At 49.0% G+C, this 19962-nt stretch overlaps 2 protein-coding genes across 2 annotated transcripts; both read left to right on the top strand.

Moving 5' to 3' along the window:
- Positions 1–577: 577 nt before the first annotated feature.
- Positions 578–2853, top strand: LOC125536548 (Protein kinase superfamily protein). Its single transcript, XM_048699786.2, has 2 exons — positions 578–1213; positions 2164–2853. Exons 1-2 carry the CDS (start codon positions 626–628, stop codon positions 2548–2550), a joined length of 975 nt encoding a protein of 324 aa, XP_048555743.1. The 5' UTR covers positions 578–625; the 3' UTR covers positions 2551–2853.
- An 8449-nt stretch (positions 2854–11302) lies between these two features.
- On the top strand, positions 11303–13055 carry LOC125541343 (cytochrome b561 and DOMON domain-containing protein At4g12980). The gene is made up of 3 exons (XM_048704785.2): positions 11303–12155; positions 12236–12493; positions 12673–13055. The coding sequence occupies exons 1-3, from the start codon at positions 11490–11492 to the stop codon at positions 12919–12921; spliced, it is 1173 nt and encodes a 390-aa protein (XP_048560742.2). The 5' UTR covers positions 11303–11489; the 3' UTR covers positions 12922–13055.
- The last annotated feature ends 6907 nt before the right edge of the window (positions 13056–19962 follow it).

Raw genomic sequence — 19962 nt, 5'->3', positions numbered from 1 at the left:
AAGACGCATCCTACATCATGTGAAATATGATAAATACAATGGTGTTTTACCCTAAAAAAAGCGAATTGGCTACAACCCCTAAAAAAAGCCATTTGGCTACAATCCTTCGGAAAAAGGGCAATTGGCTACAAACTGGTAGGCAGATTATAAGTAAAAGAAAAGTTAAACGCTAGTAAGAAGGTCAAACCGACGAACTACGTGGGCGCGTGACAATCGGTTTAACAAGTCCGGATCATCACCAGCGCAGAAACAAACAAACAACCCGTCGACTAAACAAACAGAAACGAGCAAACGGGATTCCTCCACAGTCCACGCGGCGTCGTGAACCGGACGAACCGCCCAGCCGACGGACGCGCCGACCTCCTCCGATCCACACGGCACGCCAGCGTGGCCCAGCCCAACAGCCAGTCGGCCCGCAAAATCCGGGTCATACCGGCCCCCATACGTACGTACGTACGCGCGCACGTGTAGCAATACGCAACAACTACGCCACCGAGCCCGTGCCGCTCTCGGCTGGCTCCTCCCGGTGAAGGCCGCTGCCGCGCGCACCGCACAACCACCTCCCCCATATATAGCGCCCGCCCCGATCGGCCTAAGCTTCGCCCGCCTCCCGCCCGCCTTCCGCATGCCCCCGAACCCGACGCCGCAGCGCCGCGCGCAGCAGCAGCAGCACCACCACCGCCCCGTCACCGCCGGCGGCGGCAGGAGCCAGGACGCGGCCATGTCGGCTTCGGCGTGCGACGAGGAGGCGTTCCAGGAGGTGGACCCGACGGGGCGGTTCGGGCGGTACGCGGCCGTGCTGGGGCTGGGCTCCGTGAAGAAGGTGTACCGCGGGTTCGACCAGGAGGAGGGCATCGAGGTGGCGTGGAACCGGGTGCGCCTGCGCGCGCTGGCGGAGCGTGACCCCTCCATGGTCGACCGCCTCCACGCCGAGGTGCGCCTCCTCCGCTCCCTCCACCACGACCACATCATCGGCTTCCACAAGGTCTGGCTCGACCGCGACGCCGGCGTGCTCAACTTCATCACCGAGGTCTGCAACTCGGGCAGCCTCCGCGAGTACCGCGACCGCCACAAGCACGTCTCCCTCAAGGCGCTCAAGAAGTGGGCGCGCCAGATCCTTGAGGGCCTCGACCACCTCCACACCCACGACCCCTGCATCATCCACCGCGACCTTAACTGCAGCAACGTCTTCATCAACGGCAACACCGGCCAGGTAACTGCGCCCATCAATCAATCAATCTCGATCGGTCGCCTGGCTGCTAATTGCTGCCTCTCCCCGCACAGTTCTTCAATTGTTGAACGATTAAATATCTGCAATCTCCCAAATTTTATATTTAGAACTGCGTTATGCTAGACTCTCTCGCCTTCTCGCGCACGACGCCGTTTCGCATAATTTAATTTAGTTTAATCGTTTCTAAAAAGAATTTAATTTAATCTTGTTTTAATTAGATTGGAATACTCCTAAATACTGCATGTATTCGGTTTTAATTAGATTCTGTATTGGGGATAAACATAATGTTTACTTACTACTTTCTCAATACTATCGTAGTTTTGTACCTAAACAGGCAATTTGGTGTAGGAAAGTAGCACACGATGTAGTTTTGTGCTAAACATAATTTTTACTTTTTTTGCATGGAAACACAATTTTTACTTGCTACTAATACCTCAATACTATCTTAGTTTTTTTTCTGCCTAAATAGGCAATTTGGGGTAGAACAGCAGCACAAAGATGTAGTTTAATGCCTGCTGATCTGAACACCGACCCGTGCATTAGGCCGGCGATTAATCCGCGGACGGGCGCTTTTCCCACCTTTTGCGCTTCTTTTCTGTGACGACCTAGCTGTAGTGTAGACCTCTGTAGCTCTCCGTGTCTCTGAAAGCATCGCGAGAGCTGGACCTACTAGGAGGATATATGCCTGCGTGAGCTGCACCTAGCTTTCGAGTAAAGGAGAAACACAACTGATGCACGCTGAGACGCACTTTGTTTTTGCTTTCAAACATACATAGCTGAGTCGCACTCCAATCTCTTACGCTAACTTGTTCAGTTGCTTGCTGCACCTGCATGCATCTACGATTCTGCCCCGATCGAGCACTGGCTGTTAGCCGTTGCTTTCATGAATCACGAGCCTGTTGGACTGACGGCTCCGGGGATTGGTGGTGCAGGTGAAGATCGGCGACCTCGGGCTGGCGGCGATCGTGGACAAGGACCACACGGCGCACACGATCCTGGGCACGCCCGAGTTCATGGCGCCGGAGCTCTACTCGGAGACGTACACGGAGTCGGTGGACATCTACTCGTACGGGATGTGCGTGCTGGAGATGGTGACGCGGGAGATGCCCTACGGCGAGTGCGAGAGCGTGGTGCAGATCTACCACAGCGTCACCAACGGCGTGCCCCCCGCCGCGCTCCGCCGCCTCAGGGACCCGGAGATGCGGGCCTTCATCCAGCGCTGCATCGGCAAGCCGCGCAACCGCCCCTCCGCCGCCGACCTCCTGCGGGACCCTTTCTTCCACGGCATCGACGACGACACCACCGGCACGCTCAGCTAGCAGCTAGCCCCCGGTCGCGAGGGTGGATCGGATAATGTAGCAGTGTTAACTTGTCCACGTTGTTGTTAGTGGTTAGCTAGTAGTAGAAGCACGACGCTGAGTCCAAATGCTTGTTTGATTTGTGCTCCAGCAAGCAAGCGAGCGAGCAAAATGTGTAAAGATTATGATGGTCTCGACGGAATTCGCCTGGGCCAGTCTGTATTCTTATTGGCGCAAAATGCAAGGTGAATTGGGATGCGGTGTGCTGGCTAAAGGATCTTGGTGGCCTTGGCATATTTAACACGAAGAAATTTGTTCGGGCTCTTCGCTTGCGCTGGTTATGGTTTGAATGGAAAGAGCCCACCAAGCTTTGGGTGGGTATGGAAAACCCGTGCAATACGATGGACTACTCCTTGTTTTATGCCTCCACGTCAATCTTTGTTGGAAATGGAGCAAGGACGCCTTTTTGGGATGCGCCATGGGTGAATGACCGCAAGCCTAGGGACATTGCACCACTAATTTACGAGGCGTCCACGAGGAAAAATTGGAAGGTGCGCGAAGCTCTCAGCAACGATGCGTGGGTCTCGAGAATACGCATCCCAGACTCTTTTTCGTTGAATCACTTACGTCAGTTTGTCACCCTCTGGACAACGCTTCGTGGCTTCCATCTCGAGGAGGATGTCGAAGATGATATTGTATGGAAGCACACCGCTAGCGGGCAATACACGGCCAAGTCGGCATACAAAGCGCAATTCCTTGGCACAATCAAATCCCCTATGGAGCACACTGTGTGGAGGGCTTGGGCTCCCTCCAAAGTCAAGTTCTTCGCTTGGCTGGCTATTCAAAACAGAATTTGGACGGCAGACAGATTGGAGAAGCGTGGATGGCCAAACTGTGGCCTTTGTACACTTTGCAAGCAGAAGCAAGAGTCTGTTGACCACCTTTTCTACAAATGCCGCTTCTCTATCCGCCTATGGGGATTAGTCAAGGACTGGTTGCAACTGGTGAGCATTGATACTTCCTCATGGCACCTCTCAGGCAACATCGAAGAGTGGTGGGTGGGCCTCTCCGACACATCTATCCCCAACAGGAAGGCGATGGCCTCGCTCACCATGCTAGTCGCCTGGACCATTTGGAACGAGAGGAATGCGCGAGTGTTCCGTCAGAAGAGTGCTCCGCCGACGGTTCTACTCGCCAACATTAAGAAGGAGGCCACGCTTTGGGTATCAGCGGGTGTAAGCAAGTTGGGATACTTGATGACGCGAGAGTAGTTGGTCACCTTTATTTCGGGTGTTGCGACGCTGTCAGTGTTGTAACACGAACATAAACTCTATTCCTCTTATTTAATGAATGAGGCAAATCTTTTGCCTCTCTTCAAAAAAAAATTGTTACATTCCAGTAGTATTACATTGATAAGGCATCATGGGCTCGTGCCAATTAATAACTGTTCACCTGAATACAAATCAGGACTGAGCCAGCGTGTTCTCTTCAGAACCTTGACGCATTTTGTTTCTATTTTTACCGAGACGAAAGACGCCGACACTAAATGCTACCTATTTGCTATGAGGATCTCAAGTTCTCAACGAAGCAACCGGCTAGCCCCTGAGCCAAGGAGTACATGTTTCTGAAATAAGCAATCAAATGCTTGCACCCAACTTGTTCATATTTCTCGTTTAAAAAGAAAAACTTGTTCAGATTGCATCTATCCACTCCACCGTCCAACTTTTGCACTGGGACTTCACGCAAGATGAGACGCTGTGCATGGCTACAAGTGGAGTACAGTTATCGTGTAGACTCGTTGAAGAACCGGCTTCTGGGGAAAACACACACCTGGATGATTACCGAAATCAGCTGGAGACGTCTGGAAAGAAAATAAGCTGGACGTAGACGGGAGACCCAACTGATACACTGGATATGGGCATTTTTTGGGTTCCTTAGAGTGGGGAGCATGACGAATCGATGGACAACTCACACCCTGCATTGCGCACAGGCTGTCCGGCGACCTCAAGCGTCCAAGGCCACAGAAATAAATATGGGTGGTGGATGATGGGGCATCGGCGTCGTAGCAGCTGGGCCATTTAGCCAAGCGGAACCTTGCTGTTCGAACCACGTCTCCCACATACTCCCCCCGTCACAAAATTCGTACATCAGAGGGAGTATGTCTTGGGGGTGAACCTCAGTTCGTTTCTGCATCATAGCTTTGATGTGACCAATTTCCCGTTGTCTTTTTTGAAACGCTGACAATTTGTTAGAGCATCTACAGCAGGATATGTTAAATATGACCCCTCAAACATATGCAGACGTATGCTTGGACGCGTTCGCGGGCAGTGATCGAGCATGCCTCAAATTTCACTAGTTGCATTCGGACATCTTATACTAGATTCTTAAATTCATACAGAGACATGCAAACGAAATAAACCTACATACTATGTCAATCACCTAGCTACTCATCGTCGCAGATGTCGACGGTCTCCGTGCCCGGCTCCGGCAGCATGGACGGCAGCTACAGCTCCGGCGCCTCCGGCTGCTCCGCTCCGGTCTCCTTCTCCTCTATCTTCGCATCGAGTTCGGTGAAGAGCGTGTCGGACGCCGCCTGCTCTTGCCGGAGGAACGCCGATTGGCCTCCACGTAGGGCTCATCCTGGATGGACTCCAGGATGGCCTGCTACTCCGCCATCTCCTCCGATTGGGCGACGGCGAACTCCGTCTTCGCCTTCTCCATGTTGAAGCCCGACAGCTCCGGCTCCGACTGCTCTGCCTCCCGCACCTCCATCGAAGCCAGCTCCTCTTTCCCCGCTCTTCCTCCTCCTCCGGCTCCTCCTCCTCCTCCGGCTCCGGCGAGTCCGGAGGCAGCCGGCAGCAATGCGGGCAACGCACGCGACATGTCTCGCCCGGATCTCCTGCTGGATCTCTTAGCGGCGCTCCGGCGTGAGCATTGCGTAGTAGGTGATCTTCCTTCAGACCATGACGGTGCGCCGGAGCGTGGGCGGAACGTCGGAGCGGGAGAGGGAGGAGGTGGATGCGCTCGGACTAGTGGTGCGGAGAGGGGGAAGGTGAATGGGCTAGGGTTGCGGGACGCCGACCGGGTTAAATAGGCAAATTTTGTTTCGGGCGGTGAGCCGGAGAGGCACCACGTGGTATTCACACCGCGGCGACGGAGAAGGCATCCGTCGGACCGTCGGGTTTCCGGGCGAGTCTGCGTGGGAACCCTTCGTTAGTCCTACGTGACGGACGTGCCCGGGAGTCCCTATATCCACCCCAGGTTTGAGCTGGACATGAGGGGTGCCAGTCAGCCCGGATGTTTGAGGCCTGTTTAAGGATCCTGTCCGAATCAAAAAATCATGATCGGTCAGTAACCGAACGGCCCATCCGGAAACCCGGCGGTCCGGGAGCCCCCATATCCGCCTCAGATTTGGGCTGAATATGAGGGATGCCGGTCAACCTGGGTGTTTGAGATCCGTTTAAGGATCCTGTCCGAGCCAAAAAATCATGATCGGTCAGTGACCGGGCGACCCATCCGGCCGTATAAAGTGGGTTTGAGATGCGCGGCTGTAGAGAGAGGTCCTATCTGCCGCTCTCTGCGGCAGAATATCGACCGCACACACAGGTGGCGATCCCGACTGGGCCGGCCCATGTTACTTCCAAAGAATGGAATCTTTAGCGCTCGAAAAAAAAAGAAAGAGCAACGCAGGATTCGAACCCAAGTCCAGGTGCTCCGCAAGAAGTCCTGCTACCAGTTGAGCTACCGAGCTACCTGATTGACAATGCACCGCAGAACGATTAAAAACCAAGCCAAGCGCTTATCCGTACGTTTTTAGAGTTTTAAATTGCAAAACATTATTATTTTTTAAACGTGAATGTTGTATGGAACCCCGATCAGTTTTCGAAATTGGGAATAAAATTTGGAAAAGCTAAAACATTTTCTAAAATGGTAGACAAATTTTGGAAATAGGAACATTTTTGTAAACTCGCCCAAAAAATTGAAAATACGAACATTTTTATGAAAATGAGAACATTTTCAAATTCTGAAACATTTTTTGATAGGAAAATATTTTTGAAAAATGGGAACATTTTTTGAAATTCCTGAACAATATTTGAAAACACGAACATTGTTTGAACTCGCAAACAAAATTTGAAACACGATCATTTTTTTGTAATTTGCAAACAGTTTTTAAAACTCCATAACAAAATTTAAAAACACAATCAATTTTTGAAATAAGAACGATTTTCAAATTCTGAAACATTTTTCTAGATATGCAAACATTTTTTAGACTCCCGAACAATATTTGAAAACACGAACATTTTTTGAACTCATGAACAAAATTTGAAACATGATTTTTTTTAAATTTGCGAACAGTTTTTGAAACTCCCGAACAAAATTTAAAAACACAGACAATTTTTTAAATTTGCAAAGAAATTTTGAAACGGGGACATTTTTTTAAACTCGCGAACAAAATTTGAAAGTGATATTTGAGATCCTGAACAAAATTTGAAATGTTGTAAAAATTTGAAGAAATACATAATTTAAAGAAACAAAAACGAAAAACAGAAAAGAAAAACGAAAAACGAAAAGAATGAACAATAGAAAACAAAAAGAAACCAAAACCAGCCAAAACTGTTCCAGAACCTTCTAAAGGGTCCCCAAAACCGGTAGAAACCCAGACCAGAACATTCGAGAAGGTTCCCAAAACCAGATGCGATCTCCTCGTTAGCTATCTTAGATGGGCCGGCCCATTTGTTTGCTTCCTGTCCTCGCTCTATGCGTTACCGCGACATTTAGACGCAGAGAGCGTCCAATAGGGAATTCCTGCTGAGATGCTCTTAAGGCACGACTAAATCGTCGCCAGTTAGACGGACTACATCGCCGGGAAGTCCGTCAACCACCTCAGAGTGGATGCGACGGACTTCTGCGGAACCCAAGGCGTGCGCCGGCTTGTTAGACTCTCAGACTATCGGGGCAGTACATAACGTGGATTTCCATGAAGGACATAACACGGACATAACTCTCATACATAATGACGGCGTATGGCGGAATGGGTCCGAATGGTGGTGGGGGGGGGGGGGGGGAGATCGAGGGCGGAGGCAGTGAGAAATGGTGGAATGACGCGAAAAGAATGGTGGATGCCCAAATATGCGGGGTTCGAGATGTTTTTTTCTTGGTGGACCGGGAATGGAGAGGTCCGAACACGCACAACCTCCCATACCTTTAGTTTCGATATGTAGGATTTCAGACATCTGGACTGGATCGTATAAATTTGAATACCAATATTGAATCACAAAAATTCTGCGAACGGTCCAGACATTTAGAAGCTATTGTGAACCGCCTTGGAGTTACCCTTGTGCGGGACCTCCTATTTGACACATTGTGCGTCAAAATGTACATTGAACGCACAAGTCGCTTGGGCGGCCAGGCCCATTTAACAGCACGGGCGTTGACGCTAAGCGAGCTGCCAGATTGTCTTTTTGTACTGTACCAGTTTCTAGTTGGTTTTCTCCAAAAACCCAACTGATCATGAAAGTTCTAAAAATCATAAAATTTAAAACGTGGATTGTTTAAATTTTTTTGCAAACATCTTATAAAAAATTGAACTTTAAAAAACACGCTCATTTAAAAAAATGTACTTGTTTGAAAATTTGGAAACATTTTTTTGAAATTAAAGTTGTGAACATTTTCAAATTTTGACTGAAATCTTTCTAAATTTCACAAACTTTTAAGATTTTTTAATATCTTTGAGAAAAAGGTTAAAAAAATTTGCGGGGGAGAAAAAGGTAAATCTAAGAAAGAAAAGAAAAGAATGGCAACAACCTAAAACAACATCTATAAAACAGGTAAAGCAAACAATAAAACAAGAAATAAGACCACAATTTTATAGAAGGTTGCTAAAACCAGGAAAACCGGGAATCAAATCCAAGCTAAATGGGTCGCCCCTGTTCCGCGACTCACCTTGCTAGCTCTATGTGGGATGTTTGTCTAAAAAAAAGCTCTATGTGAGATGTTTGACGCAACACGTGTTAAATAGGAAACACCACTTTTTTTGAGGTTTAGGAAACGCCCACTTATTCGGGAGCTCCTCCTATTCCACGCCTTCATCATGCAACTGGGCCACGGCCCAATACGTTCACTCCCTTGCTCGGTCGATCCGTTCGATTTCTTACAGTTGGTTTTTCTGTTCATAAATTTTAAAACTGTTCATGAATTTGAAAATAAATTCATGAGCTAAAATGAAAAAAAGGTAAATACATAAAACCCATGCAAAAAAACACATATAAGAAAACAAAATGTTAAGCAACAAACTTTTTAAAAAACCCGTAAAACCTACATGGGCCGGCCAATTGCCTAAAGTACTTGTTTTGTAGGAAACACTCTATATCCTAGGGAAGTCTGTTTTACTCCCTGAGTTATCACGTTTTTGGCCATTTCACACCTCAATCTATTTTTTGGGTACATTGAACATCACAACCTAATAAATTGTGTCAGGCAATGTTGGTGATTGGTCATGATCCATACCGCCATGTAATATGAATAGTTCTGTAACATGCTGCTCTAAAGACATGGAGCTCCAGCACAGCATGTTCGCCCGCAACATTGTGCTTTACAACGCATCGACAAGTGGAAGGCAAGGAACGACAAAAGATCATGCAACACACTCAATCTAGACTTGAGTTCGAGAAAAACGACACCCCTTGTGCCCTAATGTCCATCTCGCGTACAGACCAGAGGAGCAGCGTCAAGAAGAACCTTATGCGCCACAGCGTCGTAGGGATGCTCGCCAACATGTTAATGGGCAACATCGTTTTCTATTTGTTGATGGTTTTACTAAGCTTTGCTTCCAATTTTGGGAAGCTTTCTGGTCGGTTTTCCCATTTAATGTTACTATTTTGTTTCTTTGGGGTTTTAATTTTGGTTTTCTGTTTTTCTTTATCTTCATTTTTCATTTTCTGATTTGTTTCTATTTCTCATTTATTTATTTGTTTTGACTTCATGGATATTTTAAATTTGTGATATTTATTCACACTCTTGAACATTAAAACTGTGAACACTTTTTCTAAATTTGAGAGTGGTTTCATGAACATTTTTCTGAATTCATTATCATTTTTTAATCACAAAAACTTTCTAAATTTCACAAATATATTTTAAAATTCATGGTCAAATTTTAACAAATTCATAAATAAAATTAAAATTTGAACTATTTTTAAATTGGTGATTTGTTATCGAATTTGTGAACATTTTTTAATATAAAAACAAATTCAAATGATTACCATTTTTATATTTGCAAAAAATCTCTTTCATATTCAGGAATACTCCGAGCATACAAAAAAACAAAGTAAAAAAAGTTGGGTCAATCTCGCTTTCTGGAAGCTTCGGTTCGCTGGGCCTGGCCTGCAAAAGGTTGGGCTCGCAGTGAGCGACACATATCAGGACCCAATCGGCAAAGCTTGTTCGACTTGCGAAGGTCATCACCAGGAAAGGTGTAGCTTGAAATTGCCTAAAAAATGTATAGCATGAAAAATATTCGTTGATGCAATTTTTTATCTATACCTAATAATAATAAAGCAAATTGGGCTTCTTTCGTCCGTCATGGCATTTTTCAGAAAAGTCCCTCTATTTCAGAGAACTCAATCCGCATTCCTGTTTTAAGTTAAAACAAAATGTTATTTTCATATTTTATACAAAAGTCTCCGTCTTTTCTTGAAATCAACCCGCCGTCCGGATTTAAGTCACACCCGAATCATTATTTTACATTTTTCGAAAAAAACTGATGTTTTAGGTAATTCATCCGCGGATCATATTTAAGTCAAACAAATGCTTTTTAAAATCATCCATATCTTTTAAAGCGTAACTCCGATTTGAACATGTTATACATGAAATTTGATTAGAAAAATATGTAGAATATAAATATGAGATTATTTTTACCTGTTAAGTATTTTTAAATATTATTTTAGAATATATTTGAGTCAAACCAAATGATTTTCTAAATTATCTGTATTTTTTAAACCGTAACTTCAATTTTAACATATTATATATGAAATTTTATTAGAAAATGTGTGAAATCTACATATGATGTTAATTTTACCTGTTAAATATTTTTAAAATATTGTTATGGAAGCAAACTTATAATTTATAGCGCAAGATCCGTTTTTTTTTCATACCGGCGGCGATCTAGATTGCAAATAAACACCCTACTATAACCATATAAGGAAAAGAAAATATCGATAACTACACATGCATACATCTGAAAAATGTCGCAAGGGAAAACAATAGATTTCTCATCGCGAGAGTGAGAGAAAGCGAGAGAGAGAGAGAGCGAGAGAGTGTGTGAGAGAGGGAGAGGGAGAGGGAGGAGAGAGGGAGAGAGAGACGCCTTAAGATTAACCATATTCAACACACATTTTTTGTTATTTTGTGTGAACATCGACCATTGCCGGCGAGGGTGAGAAGGAGGATAAGCGGCAACACAAATATGATGCCTCGCAAAAATAAAAGAGATGGACCTATTGTGGTCTTAAGTGATGGTTGTTGAGTTAAGAACGTGTGTTATGTTTTCTCTCCCATTACAACGCATAGACTCTTTTGCTGTTACTTTGAAATAAATAAAATAAAACTCGAGCCCATTCCTGCATGTCGGATAGCGCGTCCAAACCGCTCACCACGTCCCTCGCATGAACAAAACACGGACGCAGCTTCGGTGCCTTAAAGGCATCTGCCTTTAGGTCACTGACATGTGGGCCAGCCACCTGTTGGATCCATATGTCATAGACACAAAGGTAGATGCCTTAAGGCACCGAAGCATCGTCCACAAAACACATTTCTCTTTCATTTTTTATTTTATTTTTGGTGTGCGGGGAACCATTTCTCTCTCGTTGACCTTACACAGAATCTCACCATGTAGCTCGCACTATCAAAGCCGTACGTACCATTCATTCTTCTTTCCGGTTCGTCTTGAGCTTGCTCCACCCGCAATGGGATGCCAGGCGAGTCGCCGGATCCTCCTCCTCCTCGCCACCATAGTCGTCGCCGCCTCACTGCCACCACCCAGCGCGGCGCAGACGGCCAGCTGCGCCGACCTCGCGTTCTCCGGCGGCCGCCTCTACGCGGCATGCAGCCCGCTGGAGGAGCTGGACGCCAGCGTCCACTGGACATACCACGCGTCCAACGGCACGGCGGACGTCGCGTTCCGCGTGCCGGGGGGCTCGGCGGGGTGGGCGGCGTGGGCCATCAACCCGTCCGCGGTCGGCATGCTCGGCGCCAACACGGTGTTCGCCTACCACAACCCGGCCACCGGGGTGGTGGCGGTCGCGACGGCGGTCGTCGACAGCTACGCCCCCGCGTTCGCGGACGGGGACCTCGTCTTCGCCGTGTACAGGCGCGGCGCGGAGTACACCGACGGCGTGTACGCCATCCACGCCACAGTCGCGCTGCCGGGGAACAGCACCAGGCAGAACATCGTCTGGCAGGCCGGCACGTCGTCCCCGGACGGCCTGCCGGAGAGCCACCAGGCGTTCGGGGACAACGTCATGTCGTCCCGCAGCTGGGACTTCAGGTCGGCCGAGGCGGCGGTCGTCGTCGATGACGTCCCCGCCGCGCCAAGGGAGAGCGTCTACCGCGCACTGCTACGCCCCAAGAATGTACGCACGTACGACAGTTTGGATCACCTTTTCCTTGATTTTTCACTTGGGAAACTTAGCTAGTTTGTACGTGCGTGCAGATCCATGGCGTGCTGAATGCTGTGAGCTGGGGCGTGCTGCTCCCTCTCGGCGTCATGCTGGCGAGGTACATGAGGGTGTTCCCATCGCTCGATCCGGCATGGTTCTACCTCCACGTCGCCTGCCAATGCAGCGGCTACGTGGTCGGGTCGGCCGGCTGGGTCTTCGGCCTCACGCTCGGCAGCCCGGCCAAAGGCGCCCTGCAGCACCATGGCCACCGCAACATCGGCACCGCGCTTTTCGTCCTATCAACGCTTCAGGTCAGTTCTCTGCAATCTGTTCAGTTCAGTTCCACTCTTTACATTACAGATGGGCATTTGATGACATTTGTCGATGAACAATCTTCACATATTTGATACTTTTAACTACTTTGACCAACAAATTCGCTGCTGCTTTCTACGGAGTATATATACATGCTGAAACGAATTGGATCGACCAGGTTTGTGCCTTGCTGATCCGCCCTAAGAAGACCGTCAAAGTTCGCTTCTACTGGAACCTGTACCACTGGTCCGTCGGCTACACGGTGGTCGTTCTGGGCGTCGTCAATGTCTTCAAGGGCATCGGCATCCTGCAACCTGATCAGAAGTACAGGCACGCCTACCTTGGTGCCGTTCTGGTGCTAGCTGTGGTGGCCTTCGTCTTGGAGCTTGTGACGCTGACGGTCAGGTTCAAGAAGGGCCGGCGGTAAAAATTCCTGCCGTGGTACTTAGACTGCCTTGGGCTTATCTGCGTGGACATCTGATGTACTGCAACCGATCATGGCTCGGGTATATATGTAAAACTGGGGAAGATGGAACAGTAAGTTGGTTCTTCCTGACATTATCTACGGTAATGAGCGGGCAGTGTAGGCGTGATGACAGTTTTGACCGAAGTTTATACTCCCTCTGTTTTTATTTACTCTGCATATTAAAGTAGACTGAAGTCAAGTTTATAGAAAACAATATAGACATTTATCATAATAAATCTATACGATGTGAAAGTACATTTAATAAATCTAATGTTGTTGATTTGTTATTGTATATCTTAATATTTTTGTATATAAACTTGATCAAAGTTTGTAAAGCTTGATTTTGATCAAAGCTAATATGCGAATTAAATAAAAACGGAGGGAGTACAACATGGATAAATTCAGCAAGAACAACACCACCATGGTGCGGGGCTGTTGTGTGTGTGTTACGAGGTAGGCCTGGGGCGATGTTGAGTGGCCGATTCATGTTGGGTGTCTTTTGGTTGCGTGCAGAACCTCCAATTAGGCCGAGTTGGGTCAAAAAATGTGTTTAGTTGCAAACAAATTTGATTCCCATCGGCATGAACTTTAAAACAGCCCAGAGTTTGGATCGCTGAAAACTCTCGAATCGGCAGTTTTCAGCGAGCCAAGTGAGTGCGGCGCAAGAGTTCACTAGTTACTAGTCGGTGTTGTCGCCGGAAGAGTCGGTCTCCTTTCCCGCGGATAGCCACTCCGGCTATCACGGACACCTCTCTCTCCGGCCGCCGACTGGACCCTTCTCCCTACCCGTCCGTCTCGGCCATGGCTGCGCGCCCTCCCGTTCTGCGGTCTGAGGTCGTCGCGCCGCGTCGCGTTTCCGAAAAGGAGCGCCGCTGGCAAGATGCAAGCCCTGGTCGAGGCGTCCTCCTCCTCCGGCGGCCTGCGCCTTGGGAGCCCCGGCTCGGAGTCCTCCGCCACGGCGCACCCCTCCTATGCGGTTGTGGCGGCGGCTTCCCATCCCGCTCCACCTGCCTGTCCCGTCCGGGCCCCTTTGCCTGCTGCCCATGGCGCCGCGCCGCGGGTCTTGACAGCCGCGTAGGAGGTTGGAGAGCGTGGCCCGGCTTTGGACGCTGGTGGTTGGCAGCTGGTGGGCTCGCGTCGTGGGAGTCGCTTGCCGAGGCCTGCGCCCGCATCGTACCTGCCGGCTCGTCGGTCTTTGCCTGCAGACCTCGACGGAAGTGTCTCAACTGCTTCTCCGAGCGGCACCGGCGGAAGGACTGCACCCGCCCGCCCCGCTATCTCCGTTGCAAGGACTTTTGGCACCATGCCAAAGACTGCAAGCGGCCGCGTAGCCCGGCTGTCGGTGATGATGCGCGCTCCACCGGCGCCCCGCGCGCTCTCCGGCTCCAGCACTGCGTCTGGCTCCCGTGCATCCACTCCTCCCCTGCCGCCCCCGTGATCACTCCTGGTTGCCCCTTCTCCGCCACCACTTAGGGCTGCCGAGGTTGATTCTCTGCCAGAGGTGTGTGTCATTGAGCGTTCCCCAGTGATGGACGCGGAGGTGGAGAGGCTGGGCCGTGCCATTCTCGTCTCGGTCTCTGGCGAGGCCTCTGTAGTGACACTCAACATCGTTGCTGCACTCATCGCCGAGGTGCTTCAGATCCCCATAGATGCGTTCTCCGTCCACAAATCTTTCCCGGAGTTCTGTCTCGCCTTGTTCGATCGGGTTGCAGACCGGGAGCGGGCTTTGGCGCATCCTGTCATCCCGGCACCGAGCTTTGAGCTGCGGTTCAAGCCATGGTCGCTGCAGATCAACGCCACACGCGCGGTGATGCGATACAAGGTCGACCTCGACATTGATGGTATCCTTGCGCATGCCTGGTACCGCTCTACGGCGTCCTCCCTGTTGGCGTCCTCCTGCTGCATCGACTCCGTCGCGGATGAGACCGCCCTTCGGCATGACCTGCGGCACTTCCGTGTGTCGACGTGGACTGCCAATCCGGGCATCATCCCAACCGCCCGTACACTGGCCATCCCAGAGCCGACGGCTATCGACCCTGCGGGGCCGGCGGGGCAGGAGCTCCTGCACTACGACATCGGCATCCAGCTACGGTCAGTTGCGCGCAGCCACTCCGTCAGCCCCGACGATGATGCACAGGGCCAGGATCTCGGTGACGTCCTCCCGGACGCTGATGATGCCAATGCTGGCGGTGGTGCCGGGCAGCCCCGCCGCCACCGTCGTGCCCGCCGCCGCCGGCGGGGTGGTGCCGGTCGTGCTGCGGGCGCTTCCGCTCCTGTGGATGCTGCTCCGGTCATGGAGCGTTCGTGCCGCCGTTCCCGTTTCCCCTGCCTTAGGCGTCGCGACGGCCACGAGATGGGTGCCTGTTGCATCCCCTATCCGTAATGATGGCCTGATCAGCGTCGCTCTGACCGTCGACGTGCCGCCTTCGTCACATCCTGCATCGGTTCCTGCTGGGGTGGCCGACAGTGTTGATGCGGATGCCACTTTTGGGACGCCTACGACGCTGCTGAACCCCTCTTTGAGTAAGGGATTGCCGTTGCTGGCCTCTGCTCCCTCCATGGACTGGTCTCGGGAGACGGCAGCTTTGGTCAGCTCTGCGGAGCGCAGTGTGGGGGCCTGTCCTGATCCTTCGGTGGCTGTCAGCCTTGCAATGGGCATGCCGCCTGTGTCCACTTGTGCCACACCGCCGCTGGCGACGTGCGGCTGTTTGGACAAGGCTGCATCTGCGGCTGCTGCTTTGTCGGCTCCGTGCGTGATACCCGAGGTCGATCCCATCAGCCTGCTGGTGGTCTCGGATACCTTAGTCGTCCTGACCAGTTGCTTTGTCGAGCCGCAGGCGTCGGGCCACGCGCTTGGGACAGCTGTCGCATGTGAGGTGCCCTCGGATCAATGTCCCCTTTGCCTTGAGGATAATAATGATTAGATGATTATGGATAGAGCCCCAGTCATTGAAATGTTGGAGGCTACGCAGGACCCCGCCTGCCCCGGAGGGCCGGCCACCCGCAGCGCACCATGCATTGGCGAGGAGGCAGTAGATGCATGTGTTGGTGGGGCCCCAGCAGCTGCCCAGTGCATGGGCCATGCGGCAGGCACGCCTATTGCCCACTGCATGAACGGGGAGGCATGCACGTCCGGTCTGTTGGACGTAGGGGATCACCGCTTAGTCGATGTTCCGATTACCTCTCTGCTCCCGGGTGAGGCACGTTTCGGGTCGCCGACTGATTTTCTGAAGGCATGCACCAGGACTCTTCCGACCCAACTACTCCAAACGCCCTCTAGGCCTCTTGCCCTGCCATTCGCTCCATGTCGCAGCTCCAGAATCGCTAAGTATAGCGGTTCGGACATCCCCGGGACGATCTCATGGGCGCAGAAGACGCTGATCTGTCAGCTCGGGCTAGCTGACAAGCTGGAGCACGTCACTGATGATGCACTAGCGCGGTACAGGGCGCTCTTCGCCTCGGAGCTCGCCCCACATCGGCTAGCCAGCCTGAGGGAGTTGTTCGCTCGTGACTCTCCGAGGAGCGTGAACCCAGCTGTGCCTAGCACATAGGTGGAGGCGGCCTGCTAGCTGTCATTGCCGTCCTCCGTCTCTCAGTTGTAATTTTCCCCATGTCAAGTACCAACGAGAACTTGTTCGTCTGGAACATGAGGGGCCTGAATTCCCCTGCGCGTCGGGACCTACTCCGAGATGCAGTGCGTAGCGAGCACGCCTCTCTTATCTGTGTGGAGGAATCAAAGCTTGTTGTTGTAGACGACCGACTGATTATGCAAATTTTTGGGCCGTGTTTTGACTATGTTGCCTTGCCGGCCGTTGGCACCCGTGGTGGCGTGATCATTGCTTGGCGCACGGCGACTTGGGTTGTCTCTGATGTGGCAATTTTGCATTACATGTCCATGTTCAGTGTCGGCAGAGCGTTTCCTCGCAGTGGTGGTTGTCCGTTGACTACGACCCTGCTACCTCTTGAGCACTGCGTTTGTTTTCCCCGAAGAGGAAGGGATGATGCAACAAAGTAGCGTAAGTATTTCCCTCGGTTTTTGAGAACCAAGATATCAATCCAGTAGGAGGCTATGCGCGAGTCCCTCATACCTGCACAAAACAAATAAATCCTCGCAACCAACGCGAATAGGGGTTGTCAATCCCTACACGGCCACCTAAGAGAGTGAGATCTGATAGATATGATAAGATAATATTTTTGGTATTTTTGTGATAAAGATGCAAAGTAAAATAAAGGCAAAGTAAAGAGCAAAGGAAATAACTAAGTAGTAGGAGATTAATATGATGAAGATAGACCCGGGGGCCATAGGTTTCACTAGTGGCTTCTCTCGAGAGCATAGGTATTCTACGGTGGGTGAACAAATTACTATTGAGCAATTGACAGAATTGAGTATAGTTATGAGAATATCTAGGTATGATCATGTATATAGGCATCACGTCCGAGACAAGTAGACCGACTCCAGCCTGCATCTACTACTATTACTCCACTCATCAACCGCTAGCCAGCATGCATCTAGAGTATTAAGTTAAAAACAGAGTAACGCCTTAAGCAAGATGACATGATGTAGAGGGATAAACTCATGCAATATGATGAAAACCCCATCTTGTTATCCTCGATGGCAACAATACAATACGTGCCTTGCTGCCCCTACTGTCACTCGGAAAGGACACCGCAAGATTGAACCCAAAGCTAAGCACTTCTCCCATTGCAAGAAAGATCAATCTAATAGGCCAAACCAAACTGATAATTCGAAGAGACTTGCAAAGATAACCAATCATACATAAAAGAATTCAGAGAAGATTCAAATATTGTTCATAGAAAGACTTGATCATAAACCCACAATTCATCGGTCTCAACGAACACATCGCAAAAAGAAGATTACATCGAATAGTTCTCCACAAGAGGGGGAGAACATTGTATTGAGATCCAAAAAGAGAGAAGAAGCCATCTAGCTAATAACTATGGACCCGTAGGTCTGAGGTAAACTACTCACACTTCATCGGAGGGGCTATGGTGTTGATGTAGAAGCCCTCCATGATCGATGCCCCCTCCGGCGGAGATCCGGAACAGGCCCCAAGATGGGATCTCATGGATACAGAAAGTTGCGGCGGTGGTATTAGGTTTTTGGCTCCGTATCTGATTGTTTGGGGGTACGTAGGTATATATAGGAGGAAGGAGTACGTCGGTGGAGCAACAGGGAGCCCATGAGGGTGGAGGGCGTGCTTGGGGGGGGGGGGTGGGGTAGGCGCGCCCCCTACCTAGTGGCCTCCTCTTTTGTGTCTTGACGCAGGGTCCAAGTCTCCTGGGTCTTGTTCGTTGAGAAAATCACGTTCCCGAAGGTTTCATTCCATTTGGACTCCATTTGATATTCCTTTTCTTCGAAACCCTAAAACAGGCAAAAAACAGCAATTCTGGGCTGGGCCTCCGGTTAATAGGTTAGTCCAAAAAATAATATAAAAGTGGATAATAAAGCCCAATAATGTCCAAAAGAGTAGATAATATAGCATGGAGCAATCAAAAATTATAGATACGTTGGAGACGTATCAAGCATCCCCAAGCTTAATTCCTGCTCGTCCTCGAGTAGGTAAATGATAAAAACAGAATTTTTGATGCGGAGTGCTACTTGGCATAATTTTAATGTAGTTCTTCTTAATTGTGGTATGAATATTCAGATCCGAAAGATTCAGGACAAAAGTTTAATATTGACATAAAAATAATAATACTTCAAGCATACTAACAAAGCAATTACGTCTTCTCAAAGTAACATGGCCAAAGAAAGTTATCCCTACAAAATCATATAGTCTGGCTATGCTCCATCTTCACCACACAAAATACTTAAATCATGCACAACCCCGATGACAAGCCAAGCAATTGTTTCATACTTTTGACATTCTCTAACTTTTTCAATCTTCACGCAATACATGAGCATGAGCCATGGACATAGCACTTGTAGGTGGAATAGAATGGTGGTTGTGGAGAAGACAAAAAGGGAGAAGATAATCTCACATCAACTAGGCGTATCAACGGGCTATGGAGATGCACATCAATAGATATGAATGTGAGTGAGTAGGGATTGCCATGCAACGGATGCACTAGAGCTATAAGTATATGAAAGCTCAAAAAGAAACTAAGTGGGTGTGCATCCAACTTGCTTGCTCATGAAGACCTAGGGCAATTTGAGGAAGCCCATCATTGGAATATACAAGCCAAGTTCTATAATGAAAAATTCTCACTAGTATATGAAAGTGACGAAATGAGAGACTCTCTACTATGAATATCATGGTGCTACTTTGAAGCACAAGTGTGGCAAAATGATAGTAGCATTGTCCCTTCTCTCTTTTTCTCTCATTATATATATATTATTTGGGCCTTCTCTTTTTTATGGCCTCTTTTTTTATTTGGGCTTCTTTGGCCTCTTTTTTTTCGTCCGGAGTCTTATCTTGACTTGTGGGGGAATCATAGTCTTCATCATCCTTTCCTCACTGGGACAATGCTCTAATAATGATGATCATCACACTTTTATTTTCTTACAACTCAAGAATTACAACTTGATACTTAGGACAAGACATGACTCTATAGGAATGCCTCCGGCGGTGTACCGGGATATGCAATGACTCATGAGTGACATGTATGAAAGAATTATGAATGGTGGTTTTGCCACAAATACGATGTCGACTACATGATCATGTAAGCAATATGACAATCATGGAGTGTGTCATAATAAACGGAACGGTGGAAAGTTGCATGGCAATATATCTCGGAATGGCTATGGAAATGCCATAATAGGTAGGTATGGTGGCTGTTTTGAGGAAGGTATATGGTGGGTGTATGATACCGACGAAAGGTGCGCGGTATTAGAGAGGCTAGCAAAGGTGGAAGGGTGAGAAAAGTGCGTATAATCCATGGACTCAACATTAGTCATAAAGAACTCATATACTTATTGCAAAAATCTACAAGTTATCAAAGCAAAGTATTACGCGCATTCTCCTAGGGGGATAGATTGGT

This window comes from Triticum urartu, chromosome 2A (genome assembly GCF_056163025.1).
Source record: "Triticum urartu cultivar PI428250 chromosome 2A, HENAU_Tu73, whole genome shotgun sequence".
Taxonomy (NCBI): Eukaryota; Viridiplantae; Streptophyta; class Magnoliopsida; order Poales; family Poaceae; genus Triticum; species Triticum urartu.
This window is presented reverse-complemented; position numbering and strand designations above follow the sequence as displayed.

Excerpts from the sequence above, each read along its gene's own strand:
- LOC125541343 (XM_048704785.2), top strand. The coding sequence starts at position 11,490 with ATGGGATGCCAGGCGAGTCGCCGGATCCTCCTCCTCCTCGCCACCATA. Across the intron at positions 12,156-12,235 it reads CACTGCTACGCCCCAAGAAT|ATCCATGGCGTGCTGAATGC; the intron begins GTACGCACGTAC and ends ACGTGCGTGCAG. Across the intron at positions 12,494-12,672 it reads TCGTCCTATCAACGCTTCAG|GTTTGTGCCTTGCTGATCCG; the intron begins GTCAGTTCTCTG and ends TGGATCGACCAG.
- LOC125536548 (XM_048699786.2), top strand. The coding sequence starts at position 626 with ATGCCCCCGAACCCGACGCCGCAGCGCCGCGCGCAGCAGCAGCAGCAC. Across the intron at positions 1,214-2,163 it reads TCAACGGCAACACCGGCCAG|GTGAAGATCGGCGACCTCGG; the intron begins GTAACTGCGCCC and ends TTGGTGGTGCAG.